The sequence below is a fragment of the Stegostoma tigrinum genome, chromosome 14, assembly GCF_030684315.1.
Source record: "Stegostoma tigrinum isolate sSteTig4 chromosome 14, sSteTig4.hap1, whole genome shotgun sequence".
Taxonomy (NCBI): domain Eukaryota; kingdom Metazoa; phylum Chordata; class Chondrichthyes; order Orectolobiformes; family Stegostomatidae; genus Stegostoma; species Stegostoma tigrinum.
Window position 1 is genome coordinate 73,480,574 of NC_081367.1, and position 20,207 is coordinate 73,500,780.

Here is a 20,207-nt window from a genome sequence, read left to right on the forward strand (position 1 = left end):
AAAAATCATAGAACAATTTTACAGATCTGCTTAGCGAGGTCGATGAACCACTGCTTCCTGATTTACTTTGACTTTAATCTTTTAAACCCTCCGACTGAGTTTTGGCCTTCTGCTTTGCATTCTCAATTTTAGTGAAGGAAGGAGCTGATTTGACTAGAGCTACAAAATTTGTTGCACGATTATTTTTCTCTAAATATTTATTGAGTAGCTTAAAAGTGTTAAATGAGGTAGCATGTGACGTCAGGAGTAGAGTTGTTGCCTTTTGTAAAATTATAAGGAAATTTGATGGAAAATACTCCCTTTCCAACTGAAAGTAGTCACTTTTGAGATTAAAGTAATCGGGTATAGTTGGTGCAGTCTATCACAGGAAGAATGACTGTTGATTGAAGTGTGAACAAATTTAAAAAGGGAGAGAATTAGTGTTTTGACATTTGAAATGTTGATTTGCTTGTTTTAGGCCAAGACCCATGTTCAAGACATAGAAAAACGGCTACATGGAGTGATTAAGACGAGAAATAAGGTGAAGGGTTTGCCCTTATCAATTGAAGGTCATGTTCACTACCTTATTCAAGAAGCAACAAATATAAATCTCCTGTGTCAAATGTATCTGGGCTGGGCTCCATACATGTGATAGCATTCACAAAAACTGCAACTTGGGTGTCAGGATGAAGCAAGGGTATTGATTTGACATCCTTTATCCCCAGCATTAAATCACCCACCACCAGTTGCTGACCTTTCAGGAAGCTACATTTAAATCACTGCAGTATGCCTTTGCAGTGATTTTCTTTCAGCAACTTATTTCAGGAAAAGAACAATATATTCTAGGCAAATAGTTTACATGATGAAGCCCGAGGATATGGAATTCTCCTTCAGTTCCAGAAGCCATCATAAACAACAAACAGATTTTCTTTGACTGTCTTCTGCTGATTGCATGACAAAGCTGAACAACTTGAAATTTATGGATATCCCAGAGACTGAGCAAGAAAGGAGAAATGGTTGGCTTAGTTCAAGACTGGGAATGGGTTAAAGGATTGAACTTCACTTACCTCATTGAGGCCAGAGCCTGCAGCATGCTGTCTTCGTTCATGATATTGATTAATTTGTATTGTAAATATGATGTATTGCCACTTTTGAAAAAAGAGAATTGATCATCAAGACAATTTATTGGAACGAATGTGACTTCTCATTAAGTTCTGTTAATGGTACTCCATTAAGATTGAGAAAAGTCCATTTTATAACTGACAAAGCTATGGGATTCTGAGGTACAAGGAAATGTACAACCCACTGCATTTGAATGGGGACTGAAGATCTTTGCATATCTGTAAGAAAAGTGCAATACAACTTCCACTGATTCCATTAGCTAATACATGGTAGGTCACACTGAACTCGGTGTTGGGTTATCTTGTTATTTTGATTTTCATTGTCCTCCTTTGGTAACGTGTGCAATGTTTTTGGTGCAGGTGACACCAGTTCATGTAAATTATGTCATGGTTTCTGCTTCCAATTTATAAATATGAAGTGTTAGAGAACCATGTGCACACTTATTGAGAATTACTTTCATGTACCTATTTTGTGTGCCATTCCAAGGATAGCAGTAAAAACTTTACAGCAGAAAAAAAATTACGAAGAAATGTTTGTACAGGGTTGTATAATCTGAAATTGAACGTTTTGAACCAGATTTTCTATTTTTGTTTTCACAATCTTAGTCCACATTAATGTGTAAAATAAACCATGGAATAGAAACTTATTTTCTTTTTAGAAGAACATCAGAGCCAGGAACAGGAGTGGGCCATCTGGCCCCTCGAGCCTGCTCTGCCATTTAATAAGATCATGGCTGATCTTTTTGAGACTCAGCTACACCTACCCACCCGCTCACCATAACCCTTCATTCCTTTACTGTTCAAAAATGTATCTAGCCTTGCCTTAAAAACATTCAGCGAGGTAGCTTCAACTGCTTCACTGGGCATGGAATTCCGCAGATTCACAACCCTTTGGGTGAAGAAGTTCCTCCTGACCTCAGTCCTACATCTGCTTCCCTTCATTTTGAGGCGATGCCCTCTAAGCTAACATTTTAACATTCTTGTTAAACTCAGCAGTGTTATAACCCTTCCATTGATCATTCATTAATTAAAAATATCGTTTGTCGAAAAGGAATACTTACCAAACTGTGACATCAAACTGCAGCTGTATGTTATATGTCTCTGTAGATGACCTGACTTTACCCGGTTAGAGATGCTTCTCAACCATGGCAGGGAGCATTCATTTTATGAAAGCCATGTAGCCACTAAGGAATAAATAAGAATAAAATGGAAAAAGAGTCATATCAGACTCAAAACCTTAACTCTATTTCTCTGTCCATTGGTGCTGCTAGACCAGGAGTTTCTCCAGCATTTACTGTTTTTGTCACTAAAGAATATTATTTACTGCCCTGTTGGGGATTGTCAGTTATTGTAATACAGGTGAAGTACAGGAAAAAGGTTCCTTTGACTGTGAAGAAAGGGGTGCAAGAGGTTAGGTATTTGTAATAGAAAAGTGCACTTCACAAGGTATTTTACAAATGAATATATTTAAATAGCAACTTTTGAGTAAAATGTCCCAAAGTGCCCCCTTCACAGAACAAGTATCAATTGACAAAGAGTTACATTAGATATTTGGACAGGTGACTAAAAAGGAAGACAGAGAGGTTTAAGAGAAAGTTAGGAAGGTTTTCGCCTAGACAGCAGAAACACGACTGCCAATGGTACTGATGAAAGTCATAGATATGTTAGAAATCAGAATTTGAGTAAAACAGTGCTCTCTGAGAGTTGCAGGGCTGGAAGTGATTACAGAGATAAGGTAAGACAATGCCATTGAATGATTTAAGCACATTGTGAGAACTTTAAATTGAGGTATTGCTGACTTTGAGAAAATGTAGGCCATGAGCAGTGGTGTGTTAATGGGATTCTGTGCGCATGAAGATACAAGCAGTGCAGTTGATTGAATCAGCTGAAATTTATGGAAGACTGACCAGGATATACTGGAATATTTGAGGCCAGAGGGGGGAAAAAAAACGTGGATGAGGGTTTTAGCAGCAGTTGAGCTGAAGTGACAATGGAAGTGGAAGTAGACTAGCTTGGTGATGAAGAGGATATGTGAATGGTAGCTCAGCTTTGTGTCAAATAGGACGGCAAGGTTGCAAATAGCGTGGACAAATCTTTTGTAATTTATCCAACAGCAAATGGCTTAATCTTAATATTTGTCTGAATGGCCTATGCTCTAGGTATGGGATATATGGCCATTACGGTTTGTTAGGATAAAGGCTGTTTTAAAGCTTTTCATTCCCATCCCCATTCCACTCAGCGTTAATTTATGCAAATAAAAACTAACAGCATTGCTGGCCTGGCCAGTGATGGCCACATCCTGTGAAGGATTTTTAAAAAATTTATAAATTAAAGATGTTTAAAATCAAACCAGGAGTTGTCAAGATGTAAAATTTGAAAATCTTATGACCGAGTCATTAGTTGGAGGTACTCCTATTGTTTGGTTATCATCCTTTCAAACATGGGCTTAAAGGGGCTTAAGGAAGGGCTCTTCAAAATGAACTGAACCAGTCCATCATCCGTATAACAAAACTTAACACGTGTGACGAACAGAAGGGCTATAATAGATCATAGAACCATACAGCGCAGAACAGGCCCTTCAGCCCTCGATGTTGCGCCGACCTGTGAACTAATCTAAGCCCCTCACCCTACACTATCCCATCATCATCCATATGCTTATCCAAGGACTGTTTAAATGCCCCTAATGAGTTAACTACATTGGCAGGCAGGGTGTCCCACGCCCTTAGCACTCTCTGAGTAAAGAACCTGCCTCTGACATCTGTCTTATAATGTTTTGATTTCATTTGTTTGTCAGGTTTTCTTATGAAATACTGTGCAGTACGTATCTTATCAGCAGCTTTGAAATTGCAACAGCCATTTTCATCATGTAAACATAAAACCATTTTTATCATAGTTCTAGCCCAGATAGTGTAACACCAATCAAATGGGTGAGTAGCAAATAAAATTATTATACCGGTAATAGGTGCAATTTTTTTAAGGCTGCTTTGGCATGTAGTGAATAGATGGAACTGTTGGAGCAATCTTCCTTGATGAGGAAACACCTAGAGTCATTGAGTCATGCAGGCTGGAAACAGGTCCTTTTCCCAACTAGCTCATTTCGACCATGATCCGAAATTAAATTAGTCCCATTTTTCTGCATTTGGTCCATATCCCTCCAAAGCTTTCCTATTCATGTACTTATCCAGATTTATTTTAAATGTTGTAACTGTACTTGCACCTGCTGCTTCTTCTCACAGTTCTTTCCACACATGAAAAACACTCCATTAATAAAATGTTGCCCCTCCAGTGCTTTGTTAAAACTTCCTCCTCTCACCTTAAAAATGTGCCCCCTAGTTTTGAACTCCCTCATCCGAGGGAAAAGGTCCTTGCTATCCACCTTATCTATACCCCTCGTGATTTTATAAATCTCTATAAGGTCACCCCTCAACCTCCTATATTCCAGTGAAGAATGTCCCAGCCTATTTTTATAACTCAAACTCTCCACTCCTGGCAACATTCTGGTAAATCTTTTCTGAACCCTCTCCAATATATTTTGTTTTGTAACTTTGGTTGGCAGCTCTCCAGAGCTGAAAATGAACTGAATTATCCATGCCACACTTGCTGCCTAAGCTAATTACTTCTAGCATCTGCAGTGTTTTGCATTTTACGTATGTTTGCTGACCTGGCAACAGCTTATTATAGTAATGACTTGATAAAGTGGACTTGGATATGCACTGAAGTTATTCTCCTTCTAGTAGGCACATCCACATATTGAATAAGAAACTTTTCTTGTATGCACTTAAGAAATTCATCCCCATCCAAGGCCTAAACACTGACAGGCCCAGTCTACATTAGGAAAATTAAAATCTCCTACCATTACAATTATCTTTACAGATATCTGAAATCTCCCTATATATTTGCTTCTCAATTTCCTGCTGACTATTAGGGGTTTATAATACAATCCCAACAACATCCCTTCCTTATTTCTCATATAACTTCACTGGACGATTTCCCAGGAATATCTTCCCGAAGTACAGCCATAATGTTATTCCTAACCAAAAACGCCCCTCCCCCTCTTCTCTTGCCTCCCTTCTATCCTTTCTATAGCATCTATACCCCGGAACATTAAGCTGTCAGTTCTAAGCCACATTTCTGTAATAGCTGTGATATCCCAGACCAATGTTCCCAACCATGTCCTAAGTTCATCTGCCTTATCATAGATCATAGAATCTCTACAGTGTGGAAACACGCCCTCGGCCTAACAAGTCCACACTGCCCCTTGGAGCATCCCACCTAGACCCATCCCCCTATAACCCACTTAAGCTACACATCCTTGGACACTATGGGCAATTTAGCATGGTGAATCCACTTATTCTGTATATCTTTGCATTGTGGGAGGAAACCGGAGCACTTGGATGAAACAGACGCAGACACACGAAGAATAATGCAAACTCCACACAGACGGTTGCCCGAGGATAGAATCGAACCTGTGTCCCTGGTACTGTGAGGCAGTAGTGCTAGCCACTGTGCTGCCCTGCAAATTTGTCAGGCCTCTTGCATTGAAATAAATGCAGTATAATTTATCAGCCTTAGCTCATTCTCTGCTAAGCTCTTGTCTGTCTTGACTATTTGACTTGCTCCCCTTATCTGCCTCCGCCTCTTCTCTTGTATTGCTTTGGTTCCCCCCTACTAGTTTAAAGCCTCCCAAGTAGCATTGGCAAATCTCCCCAGAAGGAAATTGGTCCCCTTCCAGTTCAGGTGGAACTCGTCCCTCTCATACAGGTCATTTCTACCTCTGAAGAGATCCCAATGGTCCAAAAATGTGACTCTTTGTCCATTGCACTAGGTCCTCAGCCACACATTCATCTGCTCTATCCTATTTCTCCTGCCAATAGCACATGGCATCAGTAGTAGATTAGATTACATTCCTGACAGTGTGGAAACACGCCCTTCGGCCCAACAAGTCCACACCGCCCCTTGGAGCATCCCACCCAAACCCATACCCCTAGAACCCACACACCCCTGAACACTATGGGCAATTTAGCATGGCCGATCCACCTAGCCTGCACATCTTTGGACTGTGGGAGGAAACCCATGCAGACACGGGGAGAATGTGCAAACTCCACACAGACAGACACCCTGAGGCTGGAATCAAACCCGGGTCTTTGGTGCTGTGAGGCTGCAGTGCTAACCACTGAGCCACTGTGCCACTCTCTAGAACCTACTTTGTAGCCTCCTGCCTAGTTTCCTATATTCTTTCTTCCAAACCGCTTCTCTTTCCTTCCTGCGTACCAATGATAACCTCCTGCCAGTCACTTCCTGTTTCAGAATATTCTGCATCCTCTCTGAGACATCCTTGACTCTGGTATCAGGGAGGCAACATACTATCCTGATGTCTCACAGATGGCCGCAGAAGTGTCTGTCTTTGCCTCAGACTATAGAGTCTTCTATTGCAATCAATAGCTTGGAACCTGACATACCCCTCATTATTGTACAGCCAGTCACAGGGCCAGAAACATGGCTGTCAGTGCTATACTTCCTTGAGAGGCCATCCCCCTACAGTGTCCAAAACAGCATAGGTGTTTGAGATGGGGTTAGCCACAGGAGACTCCTGTATTACCTTCCGACCTCCCCTAACATTCCTAGCAATCAACCTGACGGCATCTGATGTGTTTCCTGAAACTACCATCCATCATTGCTCCACTGATTCATGCGGTCTGATAGGATTCATAACCAAACAAACTCCCTGCAGGCATATTCTCCAGGAATATTCAAAATCTCCCTGATCTCTCACATCATCCCACTAAAGCCATTTTTGCCCCTTTAACAATCTACAGAACCAGAAATTACCTAAAAACAAACAGAAAACCTCTTTGATCAAAAATACAGCATTACCACAGTCTTACTGATCAAAGACACTGCTCTGGGATAACTTTATACTAATCCTTAACATTAAGTGTCAATCAAGCGAGATCACAGTATAAATGTAAGGATAAAAAGTTCCCTGACCTTACTATTATAGATTTACAAAAAAAATAAGATTTAGAAGCTTTATAAGTGTTAAAATCAAACACGTGGCTGCTCAGGCTCGAAAACCAAAGATAGTCCTCCTCTCCTGTAGTTTCAAGCAATGATTTTTTTTCCTAAATCACTGATATCTCTAAAGCTGCATCTGAAGATACTGTATTCCGCCTCGCACATCAATTATGAAACTTCTTTTCTTGTTTGTTATTCAAGTGAAATATGATATTTGGAGCCTTTATGCAACTTTTCACTTGTTAGCTGCTTCATGAAAGGCTAACTCCAAGCTTTGTGAAATTCCTTAGTCTTCCAACCTTGCCAAAGAGATTTGTTTCATTTGTTCATACGTGCAGGCAGCACAGGCCAGGCTAGCATTTATTGCCTAATCCTAACTGCTCTTGAGAAGATTATGAAAATCTGTCTCCTAGAACTGTTGCAGTCCTTTGAATGTAGGGATATCCACAGCCTATTAGGGAATTCCAGGATTTTGACCCAACAACAATGAAGGGGATACATATCCAAGTTAGCATGGTGAGTGTGTGGAATGGAAATTGCAGTTGGTAGTTCTCCCAAACATCTCTTTTGCCCTTGGCTTTCTGGGTAGTAGAGATCACAGGTTTTGGAAGATGCCGTTGAGGAAGCCTTCATAGTTGCTGCAGTACACCTTGCAGATGGTACACACTACTGCCACTGTTGGCTGGTGGTGAAGGTATTGAATGTTGACGGTAGTGGATGGGTTGTCAATCAAGTCGGCGGCTTTGTCCTGTAATGTGTTGAACTTCATGAATTTCATTGGAGCTGCAGCCATCCAAGCAAGTGGGGAATATTCTATCACACTCCTTTCCTGTGCCATTGGAGACAGTGGACAGGTTTTGTGGTGTTAGGAAGTGAGTTATTTGCTACTTGCCTCCGGCATGCTGTGTATGCACAGTATTTCAGTGGCTAGTCCAATTCAGTTTCTGGTCAATTGTAATCCCAAGAGTATTGTTAGTGTGGGTTTCAGCAAATGTGATGCCATTGAAAGTCGAGGGAGGTGGTTAGATTCCCTTTTGTTCTTACACTGCTGATTATTAGATTTAATTTTCCATGGTAAGTTTAATGGATCACAAATGTCCAAGTACAGCATAATAATTACAGGCAGATTTTGCAAGGCTTTTTGCAATTATCTTTTCTCCGTCACATGTTGATGACTAATTTGCACTTTATAGTAAGCATCATTCATGTATTTTTCCAGCTGATCCATTCCCATGCTGATGCTATCCTTTATTGTTTATACACATTTTTCTTTAGATTAAATATTAACCTTGTCTCTCTCATTGAGTTAAACTTTTGGCGAGATTTTTCTTTTCCCAAAGCAACATAATTCTGTTTAAATCTATTGGTCTTCCCATTAAATAATGCACTCCTGTTTTACCTCTTTATCCTTTAGTATTTTTAATCATTAAAAATTTAGAAAATGCAAAATAAACTAAAATGGCCAGGCAGCATCAGTGAAGAGAAAAATAGAGTAAATATTTAATTTGAACTGAAATACTTTTCCTTAGCTGCATCTGCATTCCCTCATAATTGGAATAGGCTCTAACCTATAACTTTGGTATTTGCAGAATTCCTGTCTCTTAATTTATAAAACCATGTTATTATATTTCCTGTACATCAAAGTTAAAAGGAATTAAACATTTTTTGTTTCATTTTAAAATTCATAGAATGATACAACGCAGAATAAGGCCATTTGGCTCATTGTGCTGGAGCCACTTCTTTGCAAGTTATCCCATTCCACTGATGTTTCCTCAGATATTTTCCTGTTCAAGTATTTATCTAATTCCATCATGAAAGATACACTGATCTTCTTTCAAATGGCTTGCGGCAGGTCAGAACAACACCCCCCTCCAGCCCCACTACACCCGACACTTTTCCCTGCAATCGCAGGAAGTGCGACACCTGCCCCCACACCTCCCCACTCACCCCTATCCCAGGCCCCTAGAAGACTTTCCACATCAAGCAGATGTTCACCTGCACATCTGCCAATGTGGTATACTGCATCCACTGTCCCCGTTGTGGCCTCCTCTACATCGGGGAAACCAAGGGGAGGCTTGGGGACTGCTTTGCAGAACACCTCCGCTCGGTTCGCAATAAACAACTGCACCTCCCAGTCGCGAACCATTTCAACTCCCCCTCCCATTCCTCAGATGACATGTCCATCCTGGGCCTCCTGCAGTGCCGCAACGATGCCACCCGAAGGTTGCAGGAGCAGCAACTCATATTTCGCTTGGGAACCCTGCAGCCCAATGGTATCAATGTGGATTTCACAAGCTTCAAAATCTCCCCTCCCACTACTGCATCCCAAAATCAGCCCAGCTCATCCCCGCCTCTCTAACCTGTTCTTCCTCTCACCTATCCCCTTCTCCCACCTCAAGCTGCACACCCATCTGTCCACTTGTCCATCCTCCCTGGACTATCTCCTCCCTACCTCCCCATTTACACTCAACTTTAGTGGCTCCATCCCTAACTTGTTTGTCTCCTCTCCACCTAACTTCTCCTCTATCCACCTCCGATCCGCCTCGCCCTCTTCCCCTCCCCCATTTCTGATGAAGGGTTTAGGCCCGAAATGTCACCTTTCCTGCTCCTTAGATGCTGCTTGGCCTGCCGTGTTCATCCGGCTCCATACCTTGTTATCTCAGATTCTCCAGCATCTGCAGTTCCTATTATCTCAGAACAACTTGGTGATGAGTGAGGAATAAGTTCCCCCATGTGGTCTCTGATTTGTTAGCTAACCATTCTGAATTTTTTTTGTTTACTGCAGTAGTCTCCACAATATATTCAGCGAGGGTCTTCAAGTGGGTGTGGTCTCGCCCAAAATGTGTTATCAGCACAGAACACCACATTCATGGTCACATGAGGGAAGATGCCAGAACCCTCACCCCTGACACACTCAAGATGTCACACAGGCAGATCAGCACTGTATGCCATGTTACATCTTATTTTTATAAACAAGATTTTATGGCACTGTTGATTTTGTTTGATAGATACACACGTAAAAGAAATATAATTTTTGAGAGCTAAATCATCTCGATCCTGGGATGTCCAGGTGTTCATGATCCAACCATCCTTAGCTACTTTCAGTTACCTTCCCTCCATCACAAATACAGATGTTTGCTGATGATTGCACAATGTTTCGTGCATTATGCAACTTTTCAGACAGATATTAAACCAAGAGCATGTCCAATAAAATAGATTTTAATCACCATGCCTTGACATTCACTGGCCTTACCATCACTGAATTCCTCTACTGTCAATATCCTAGGAATTACCATTGGCCCGAAGCAAAGCTGAATCAACAATACAAATATTGTGGATCCAAGAGCTGAGCTAAGACTGTCAGTTCTAAGCTGAATAGCTCATTTCCTGGCTCTCCAATAACTTTCTGCAAGACACATGTCAAGAATCAATAGTATATGGTCCATTTGCCTAGAAGAACAAAACTTTAACAACATTTAAGAGACTCAAAAGCAATCAAATGGGAGGGAAAAAAAGACAGCTATCTTGATTGGCATTCATCCCACCAATTTAAGTATTCACTTTCTCCACCACTGATGCAGTAGCAGCAATTTGCAATACTTATAAGACAAACACTACCAACTCAGCAACATGCCTGCAATAATAGCATCTTCTAAAATCAAAACCTCTATTACCTAGAAAGACAAGGGTTTCACGTGCTAGAGAACACCATCACAACCAAATTCCTCTTGCTGTCTCTTCTGTCACAAGAGGGTGGCTGATGCATCACCTGTAGTGATGGGTGTCCCCAAGTTTTACCACTGGAAAGCACATAGTATCTGAGCTTAAACCAAGTGTTGAAGAAGCATCAGGTAGGTATGAGGCAGGTCCACCTCCTCAATTAAAGATTTCCCTTAAAATGCCTTAAGTACATTGAAGCCTTGTCTTCAAACCCCGCAAAAAAACGATGGGGAGCACATGTTGATCTAGACAGTCACGTCCATACCCCATTATCACATCCCATGAAAGAATTATTGTTTAAAAATAATTACTGTCGATATTAGAATGTTCAACGAACATAGAGCAACAATATGAAAACCTGAGGTTCTGACATTTTACAAATGCACGTGAATTTATGACCGTTAGTGAGGGAAAACAGCTATGTATTTTGCAGTTTTGGTAAATGCCTGCGAGGTTTTAGAGGAGATGAGGAGCCCGGACCAAAAGGTTTGACATCGCCAACCCCTGTACTGCGGGGGACTGACAAGGCAGGAGACACAAGCTGCCCGGACTGATCCAAGGGTGACACCGGGTCCGACCAGTGATTAGAAACGGATTAAAATTTTTAAAAAGGTGAAGGAGGGTGGGGAGTGAAGGGGGACAACAGGAGAGTCTGTGCAAATAGTTGTGGCGGACACCCGTCAGGAAGCGGTTCCCCGCCGCTTTGTGACCGCCGCTTGGAGCTGCGTCAGCGGCTGAGAGGGGCCGCCGCTTGCCGTAGGCCCCGGGCCATGGAGCGGGGGGAGGGAGAGATAGAAATAGGGAGAGAGAGAGCGCACGAGAGGGGGGAAAGCGGGTAGAGAGAAGGGGGACATCGGGGTTGGTGGGGAAAGAGGAGGGAAGAGACGGAGCGGGGAGAGAGAAGGAGCGAGGAAGAGAGAGGAGAGGAGGGGACAGCGGAGGAGTGAGGGGGTAGAGAGCCGGGATAGAGAAGGGGGAATAGAGGGTGAGTTGGGCGGCAATGAGGAGAGAATAGAAGGAGATAGTGGACGGGTGTAGAGGGAGAGAGATGGAGAAGCAGAGAGAGAGAGAGCGCGCGCATGGGTGGGATTAGGCAGAGGAAGAGAGATTCACTGACAAAGGTCGGGGGAAACGAGAGACTGAGACAGGAGCAGGGAGTGAGAGATGGGGGGGGAGGGAGAGAGAGAGGTGTGGAGAGGCTGAGAATGAGACGGGGAGATAGGGAGAGCGACCAAAGGAACGGCAGAGGGAGAGAAACAAGGAAACCGGAGAGGCTGGGAGAGGGGAACAGAGAAACTGAGGTACAGGAATAGAGTGACAAAGAGAGGAAGACAGACAAGGGAGAGAATCAGAGACAGTTAGGGTTGTGTGTGAGACAGAGACAGAGAGAGAGGAGGGGGGTGACAGGGAGGGCCTGAGAGACTGAGGCAGGAAGAGAAACAGTGGAATGAGAGTAAGAGATGGAGTGGAGAGAGGAGAAATGAGGAAGGGAGATGAGACGAGAGAGGGACTGAGTAGTGGAGAGTGAGAGACGTGAGGGACCGAGGCAGAGGCAGAGGGGCAACAGGTGAGCAAAGGGTAGGGGAGAGAGGTAGAGAGAGACAGACTGACAGGCAGAAACGAGGGAGACGGAGAGAGAGAGGAGACAAAGGGAAGGGGATCAGAGACGGGGAGGAGGAGGAGGAGAGAGACAGAGACAAGTAGAGGGACTGAGAGGGAAATAGCGAGGGCTTGTGGAAAAGAGTTGGAAAGAGAGAGGGGCAGAAAGGGACAGATAGAGAGCTGGAGGTGCCACAGGGCCCTGTTTACACAGCTGTCCTGGCATCAACTCCCCACCACAACACTTTGATTCTCTCTTTGTTGCTCCATTTTAAAACGCAGCACCGGCAATGGGTGTCCCCAAGTTTTACCGCTGGATAAGTGAACGCTATCCATGCCTGAGCCAAGTAGTAAAGGAGCATCAGGTAAGGAAGAAGCAACCTCGCAGAGACTATCCATTCAAATAATATTTCTTATCCCCGCCACCTTCAACCCAGAATCTTAGCTTCATCCTCTTCGACCTCTTCAAATCCCCCCTCCACAACCTAGAGTCTCACTTATTCATCTGAGAGACATGCATTAAAAATCACCCCTCTCCCTCCCCATCAACTCAGAGTCTCCTTCAAATCTCTTCCTCCACTCAACCAGAGACTTGCCTTCAAACCCTTATTTCCAATTTTCAAACTTTGTCTAGAACTAAGCATTCAACATTGTAATTGTTTGAAATGACAGTTCCGGTGTTTGTGGTTTGTACTTTAAACATTTCATGATTGCGCTTTGTGAAAGTTTCTTAGAAATAAATAAATTGACAATCACAAGTATGGAAGAAGATCTGAGTTCACTTGTTTTGGTTTAGTGGCTTGTTTGTCACCGAACCACTGTGCAGTGACAACAGTCCAAACTGTCACAATTCAAATGTACACGCATAACTGATTCTTTTGGAATTTTTGTTGTTTTTGTCTTTGTACTTGTTGCTATGGCTGTCTCATAATCTTTGTTCCATTATATTTTGAACATTCTCATTCCACAGTGAAAAGAATTAGTCTCATTTCCAAGAAATGTTACATACTTTGTCTTATTTTTAATTGGCTTTCTTTTTCCCCTGAATTGGTTTTGATTTAATATCTAGTTATCTGAACTGCATGTGCTGTGTACTAGTGTTTGAAATTGTTTATACACTAATTCTCGTCAATGAATGTACATCAGCCTTGCTAGCCTCAGTAAGAGGTATAGGCATGGAGACCTTAGCAAATTACTTAGATGTTTTCGTTGATGAAATAACAGTGTTTTATGATGTCATTTTCTCATTGTGATCTTGTGCTAGTTTTTGCTAAATTTCATTTCTGTATTAATGAGGTATATTAATAATTTTTGTAATGTCTACCAGCTTGTTCATTTTATTTCCGCCTGTTCACCAGAGTAAATTTCATCTGATTTGCTGGGAACAATGAGTGATGTTATTACAAAGGCTGTGCAGCCTATCAAGTTTGTACCACCAGAAAACACGCAAAATCTAGACCAATTCCACCTTCCAACACTAGGTCCATAGCCTTGAATGTTATGACCCCTCAGGTGCTCACCCAAATACTTTTTGAAGGTTGCGAGTTTTCCGCCCCAGGCAGTGCATTCCAAACCCCGACTAACCTCGGGGTTTTAAAAAAGGTGTTTCCTCAGTGCCCCTCTGAACCTCCTGGTTTTCACCATAAAATCGTATTTTGTTATTGACTCTTCACCTAAGGAGAACAGTTGCTTTCTATTCACCCTCATAACCTTACACACATATCAGCTCCCACCCACCACACTGCCCAAACCTTACCTGCTCCAAAGAAAATAACCCGAGTTTATCCAGCCTCCGTTCAGAGCTAAAATGCTCTAGCCCAGACAACATTCTGGTGAATCCCCTCTGCATCACCCCACCTCGTGCAATCACATCTTTCATATAGTACAGTGAACAGAACTGCAGCTACAGCCAGACCAAAGTCCTATACAGCTTCACCATAACTTCCCAGCTCTTATAATCTATGTCGCAGTTGATGAAGACAAGTGACCCATGTATCGTCTTAATCCGAGATAGTAGGAACTGCCAATGCTGGAGAATCTGAGATAACAGTGTAGAGCTGGATGAACACAGCAGCATCAGAGGAGCAGGAAGGCTGGTGTTTCGGGTTGAGACCCTTCTTCAGAAAACAGAAAATTCTGAAATTTTCTGAAGAAGGTTCTCGAACAAAACGTCACCTTTTCTGCTCGTCTGCTGCTTGGCCTGCTGTGTTCATCCAGCTCTACACCGTGTTGTCATCTTAATGACCCTATTTTCTTGCTCTTCCACCTTCAGGGACAAGTACCCCAATCCTCCTGTTCCTCTGAGTTTTCTTGCGTCCTGCCGTTCATTGAATACTCCTTTACCTTGCTACTACTTTCAAAGTGAGTCACCTTGTCAGTTCAGATTTTATCCCAAATATAAACAGGGGTGTTGACAACACAAAAATATTACAGATGCTGGAAATCAGAAATAATGACAAAAAAGTGCTGGAAGTACTCACCGGGTCTCATTTTCTGTGGAGAAAGAAACAAATAACATTTCAGGTGTAAATGTTCTGTTGAAGGTAATAACCTGAAACATTCCATTGCCAGAACTGCTAAGTATTTGCAGCATTTTCTGTTTTTTTTAATTATTTCAGAGGTCTTGGTATTAACATAGATCATAGAACATTACAGCACAGTACAGGCCCTTTGGCCCTCAACGTTGTGCCGACGTGTCATACCGATCTCAAGCCCATCTAACCTACACTATTCCGTGTACGTCCATATGCTTATCCAGTGACGACTTAAATGTACCTAAAGTTGGCGAATCTACTACCGATGCAGGCAAAGCGTTCCATTCCCTTACTACTCTCTGAATAAAGAAACTACCTCTGACATCTGTCCTATATCTTTCACCCCTCAATTTAAAGCTATGCCCCCTCGTGCTTGCCATCACCATCCTAGAAAAAAGGCCCTCCCTATCCACCCTATCTAACCCTCTGATTATTTTATATGTTTCAATTAAGTCACCTCTCAACCTTCTTCTCTATAACGAAAACAGCCTCAAGTCCCTCAGCCTTTCCTCGTAAGACCTTCCCTCCATCAGGCAACATCCTAGTAAATCTCCTCTGCACCCTTTCCAAAGCTTCCACATCCTTCTTATAATGCGGTGACCAGAACTGTACACAATACTCCAAGTGCGGCCGCACCAGAGTTTTGTACAGCTGCAGCATAACCTCTTGGTTCCAGAACTCGATCCCTCTATTAATAAAAGCTAAAACACTGTATGCTTTCTTAACAGCCCTGTCAACCTGGGTGGCAACTTTCAAGGATCTGTGTACATGGACACCAAGATCTCTCTGCTCATCTATACTGCTAAGAATCTTACCATTAGCCCTGTACTTTGCCTTCTGGTTACTCCTACCAAAGTGCTTCACCTCACACTTGTCTGCATTAAACTCCATTTGCCACCTCTCAGCCCAGCTCTGCAGCTTATCTATGTCTCTCTGCAACCTACAGCATCCTTCGTCACTATCCACAACTCCACCGACCTTAGTGTTGTCTGCAAATTTACTAACCCATCCTTCTACGCCCTCATCCAGGTCATTTATAAAAATGACAAACAGCAGTGGACCCAACACCGACCCTTGCGGTACACCACTAGTAACTGGTCTCCAGGATGAACATTTCCCATCGACTACCACCCTCTGTCTTCTTTCAGCAAGCCAATTTCCGATCCAAACTGCTATATCTCCCACAATTCCATTCCTCTGCATTTGATAGGATTCTTTTCCCTGTCCAGGAGCACTGAAATGGTTCATTCTAGTATAAGTTTAGGAGAGCCAAGCATTTACTATTTTATATTCAATATTTTATTACTTACACTGCCTGTGGAACCCAAAGAAATTTTATTTAATCACAAAATACACTTTTCTGTGAGAGTGATAAAAACAGTAGTGTTTGAGCTTCCGTGTTAAATATTTTCATTCTTCAAATATTATGCAAGTTGTGAAATCCTCAGGGTACAAACTCCACTTAAAATATGAACGCATTCCAGTGAACTGAAAGAGAGTACACATATAACTTATTCTTATCAGTTGTACTCAGGAAATTATAATTCCTGAGGTGTGTTGATCATAAATGTCAGCCCCATTTGCTTTGCTGAAATTTGTTGAAGCATGGAGTTAGTGATTTTCCTTGTAGTGAATTCTCGAGGTTCAGGGTCTGACACCTGACACAATATCCAGACACAACATTAGTCTGCCTTTAATAAAAACCGAAAGAACTGTAGATGCTGTAAATGAGGAACAAAAACAGAAGTTGCTGACAAAGCTCACAGATCTGGCAGCATCTGTGGAGGGTAAAACAGAGTTAACATTTCGAGTCCAGTGACACTTCCTCAGAACACATGAACTCTGTTTCTCTCTCCATTGCCAGACCTGCTAAGTATTTGCAGCATTGTCAGTTTTTTGTGCTCTGAAGAAATGTCACTGGACCCGAAACAATAACACTTGTTTTTTCCTTCACAGATGTTGCCAGACCTGCTGAGCTTGCCCCAACTTTGTTTTTGTTCATGAGGCTTTCTTTTGCAGGGGGACCCTTCAGTCATTCTTTCTGTCAAAGTTACTCTTTCACATGTCTTGATTTAAGCTTTGTAATGACTTTCTCCAACCAAATTTAGAAAATCTTGAATGCCTTAAATATTAATTGTTAGGATTTTATTCTAAATATGCTGTTTTCTGCATAGTAACATTTTACTACAGACTTAACTTATTTCAGAAATAAATGCTTTTCCAAAGAGGAAATGCTCTGGTTCTGGAAAAGCTACTGCGAGTTGGTTGCTTTATTGAGCATAACTGCATCTTGAATGTTACTTATAGTATACACAGTGTGCTGCCGTTCTTGTATCCTCTGATTTGAGGGGATGTTTCATTATTCAAGTACTCATTCATCAACTAGCATTAAACACTCTCCCGTGCTGGTCTAAATTTCCTGGGAGGCCAGCAATAAAGTGAAGGTGCTTGCTTCTGACATCAAAGATAGCATATGGCATTGATTTCCCCTTTCCTGATGTTAATTAGTACGAAGCTGTTCAAGTATCTAACAGTAGTGATACCATCAAGCATTCTAAATAGCCATTCGCCTTAAAGGATTTTCATGGATATCCTTCATGTCCGATTACATTTTATGAGGAGCAACATAAATCACACATAAACATGGGATTATATAGAAACTGAAATGTCCAAGGGATTTTTTAAAAAGCTGTGAATTTTGATCATAATGGAACAATGTGATTTTCCACAAATGCATAGCTTGTTTTCCAATGTCTTGCAAGTTCTTTAGTATTCTATAATCATTAATATTGCTGTTAAAAGACCAGTTATGCCTCATTCAAGAAGATGTAACTTTTCAGGGATTTTTACAGTGAGGTGAATAGTGTAAAAGGGGGAATTACTTTCAGTTCAATGATTTTAAATTACTTGATGTCAGGAAATAGTGTTTCAATAGTGCACCCAGGGAAGCCTATCATCACTGATCCTAATTTCAGATTATTTGCGTTATACTGTACATGCAGACTCCAGAAGTTGCGGTTGGAGTAATGATGGAAACCAAAGGCAACTTCACCATTGATTCCAACTTTGAATCCAAGCCGCTAATTGTTAAAAAATTTACAGTTGAAGCAAGAAAGTTTCTGATTAGTTCAGATATGTTACACAATGTTTTTGAAGTTTGATTAAAGCACCAGTCATGGGTGTGTACAATTCATTCATGCTCAATCTGATGCAAGACAGTGAAATAGTTATTGAAATACATGGCACTCAATCAATTGGATCAAATCAGAATCGAAGCTTAGTGATGTAATTGACAAAGTTCCCAAAATAACAGCTGTTTGTTCATGCTCATAAATAGTTTGTATCTTATCCTGTTGCTGCTGTTTTTTTTACTGCTGCAACTATTAAGTATGCTGTTTTGTTTTTTTTCTAAATTAGGAAATTGTGTTGCTTTTTATTGCTCTTTGCAAATCTTACCATTGATAGTTCATAGATTTAAAATCTTCTTTAACAAACTACTCTTCACAGATGGGCGATATGTAAGTGATTTTTGATAAAATGTTCACCAAGGTATTCTGACTGCTCAATTCTCCCTAACCCAGACTGCTTTCTGCTTGGCTGAAATCAGCCAACTCAGTACAGTTCACAGAATTTCAACCTAGGTCTTTCCTGTTTGTATGGCTGAACTAGATTAATGTTGTCCTCATCCATCAAACTGTGAAAAGCTAGAGATTTGACATTTTTCTCAATAACAGGTTGTTTAGTTTTGGGAGCATTATATAATAAAAAATTATTTTATTGGTACCTGATCATAGTTAATTGTCATAATCTGCTGATTGGACAGTGCTATAAATTAGCTGCATCCTGTTGTTTTCCTGGTTATTTTTGTCCTTTTCTGAATGATGATATATTACTTCACAACATATTTCAAATGAGCAACCTTCGAAACAGTTGTGGTCAAATCAATATTTTTATTGCAACAGTACTTCCAGAAATAAAGAATTTTGAGTTGTAGTTTTATGAAAAAATCTTGAACAGAATCAAAAGCCTTGATTCTGGGAGAAAGATACATGAAGGTAACTGTCTCAAAGCAAGGCTAGGAATATAAGTACAAATGTTGTCAATAGACTGGGCTTGTGACTAGTTTACAGTCGTAGAGTCAAAGAGCCTGGAAACAGACTTTTTGGTCCAACTTATCCACGTTGACCAAATTTCCCAAACTGAACTAGTCCCATTTGCCTGAGTTTAACTGATTCCTTTTAAACCTCTCCTATTCATGTACCTGTCCAAATGTCTTTTGAATGTAATAGTGCCTGCATCCACCACTTCCCCGGTAGCTCATTCCATATACACACCACCCTCTTGTGTGAAAAAAGTTGCCCGTCAGGTCCCTTCTAAATCTTTCTCCTCTCTTAAACCTATGCGCTCCTGTTTTGAATTCCCCTACCCTAGAGAAAAAAGCTTTTCTATTCATGATGTCTGTGCCCCTCATGATTTCATTAACCTCTATAAGGTTGCCCCTCAATGTCCTACGCATCAGTGAAAGCAGTCCCAGCCTATCCAGTCTCTCCATATAACTCAAAGCCTCTAGTGCAGTAGATCCATTCTTGAAGATCTTTTCTGAGCCATTTCCAATTTAATAATATCTTTCCTATGGCAGCGTGAACAGAACTATACATAGTACTCCAAAAGTGGCTTCGCCATCATCCTGTACAACCTCCGACATTCCAACTCCTTTTCTTGGTGGTTTGAGCAATGAAAGCAAGCATATCAAACACCTTCACCATTCTGTCTACCTATGGCGAAGCTTTCAAAGGTCTCTATTCAACAATACTGCCCAGGGCCCTCCATTAACTTTCTAAGTCCTGCCTTTGTTTGTCTTAGCAAAATACAACATCTCGCATTTATTCAACTTAAACTCCATCTGCCACACCTTCGCCCATTGGCCCAATTGATCGAGATCCCTTTAAAATCTTAGTTAACATTCTCCATTATTATGAAATACTTAAGTCTGATGGATAAGTGTTTTCTCCTGATTGAAAAGGCACCTTTACAAATGAGCACAATACTAATTGAGGAATGGCTCTCATTTGGATCTGCCTATTATAATTTAAGCGTCTATCAATGAAGAAAATTGTTCCCTCACAACATATTTTGCTCCATGATACCATGCTTGAATAAGGTTCAAGTTTTCTGGCAATATTAACATCACAATTTCTTTGACTCTCAGTTTGTGTGCTGGTTTACCCATTGAAGTTGG

General features: G+C 41.4%; 2 protein-coding genes across 11 annotated transcripts in view; both read left to right on the forward strand.

Moving 5' to 3' along the window:
* atr (ATR serine/threonine kinase) overlaps positions 1-8,513 on the forward strand; it is a 90,394-nt gene extending 81,881 nt beyond the window's left edge. For both annotated transcript variants that reach the window (XM_048541529.2, XM_048541530.2), the window contains one exon: positions 458-8,513. In XM_048541529.2, the coding sequence (XP_048397486.2) occupies positions 458-631 (174 nt within the window). In that variant the 3' untranslated portion in view covers positions 632-8,513. The remainder of the gene's footprint in view (positions 1-457) is intronic.
* Positions 1,268-20,207, forward strand: part of xrn1 (5'-3' exoribonuclease 1) — a 144,368-nt gene continuing 125,428 nt past the window's right edge. For 3 of the 9 annotated variants that reach the window (XR_007248612.2, XM_048541539.2, XM_048541540.2), the window contains exons 1-2: positions 11,311-11,447; positions 12,717-12,799. Coding sequence is in view for 7 of the 9 variants with exons in the window: in XM_048541539.2 (XP_048397496.1) it covers positions 12,725-12,799 (75 nt within the window). In the remaining 2 variants the exon portion in view is untranslated. Of the gene's footprint in view, positions 1,371-11,303; positions 11,448-12,716; positions 12,800-20,207 lie in introns of those variants that run through there. The other 6 variants (XM_048541535.2, XM_048541537.2, XM_048541536.2 and 3 more) reach the window with 5 other exon arrangements.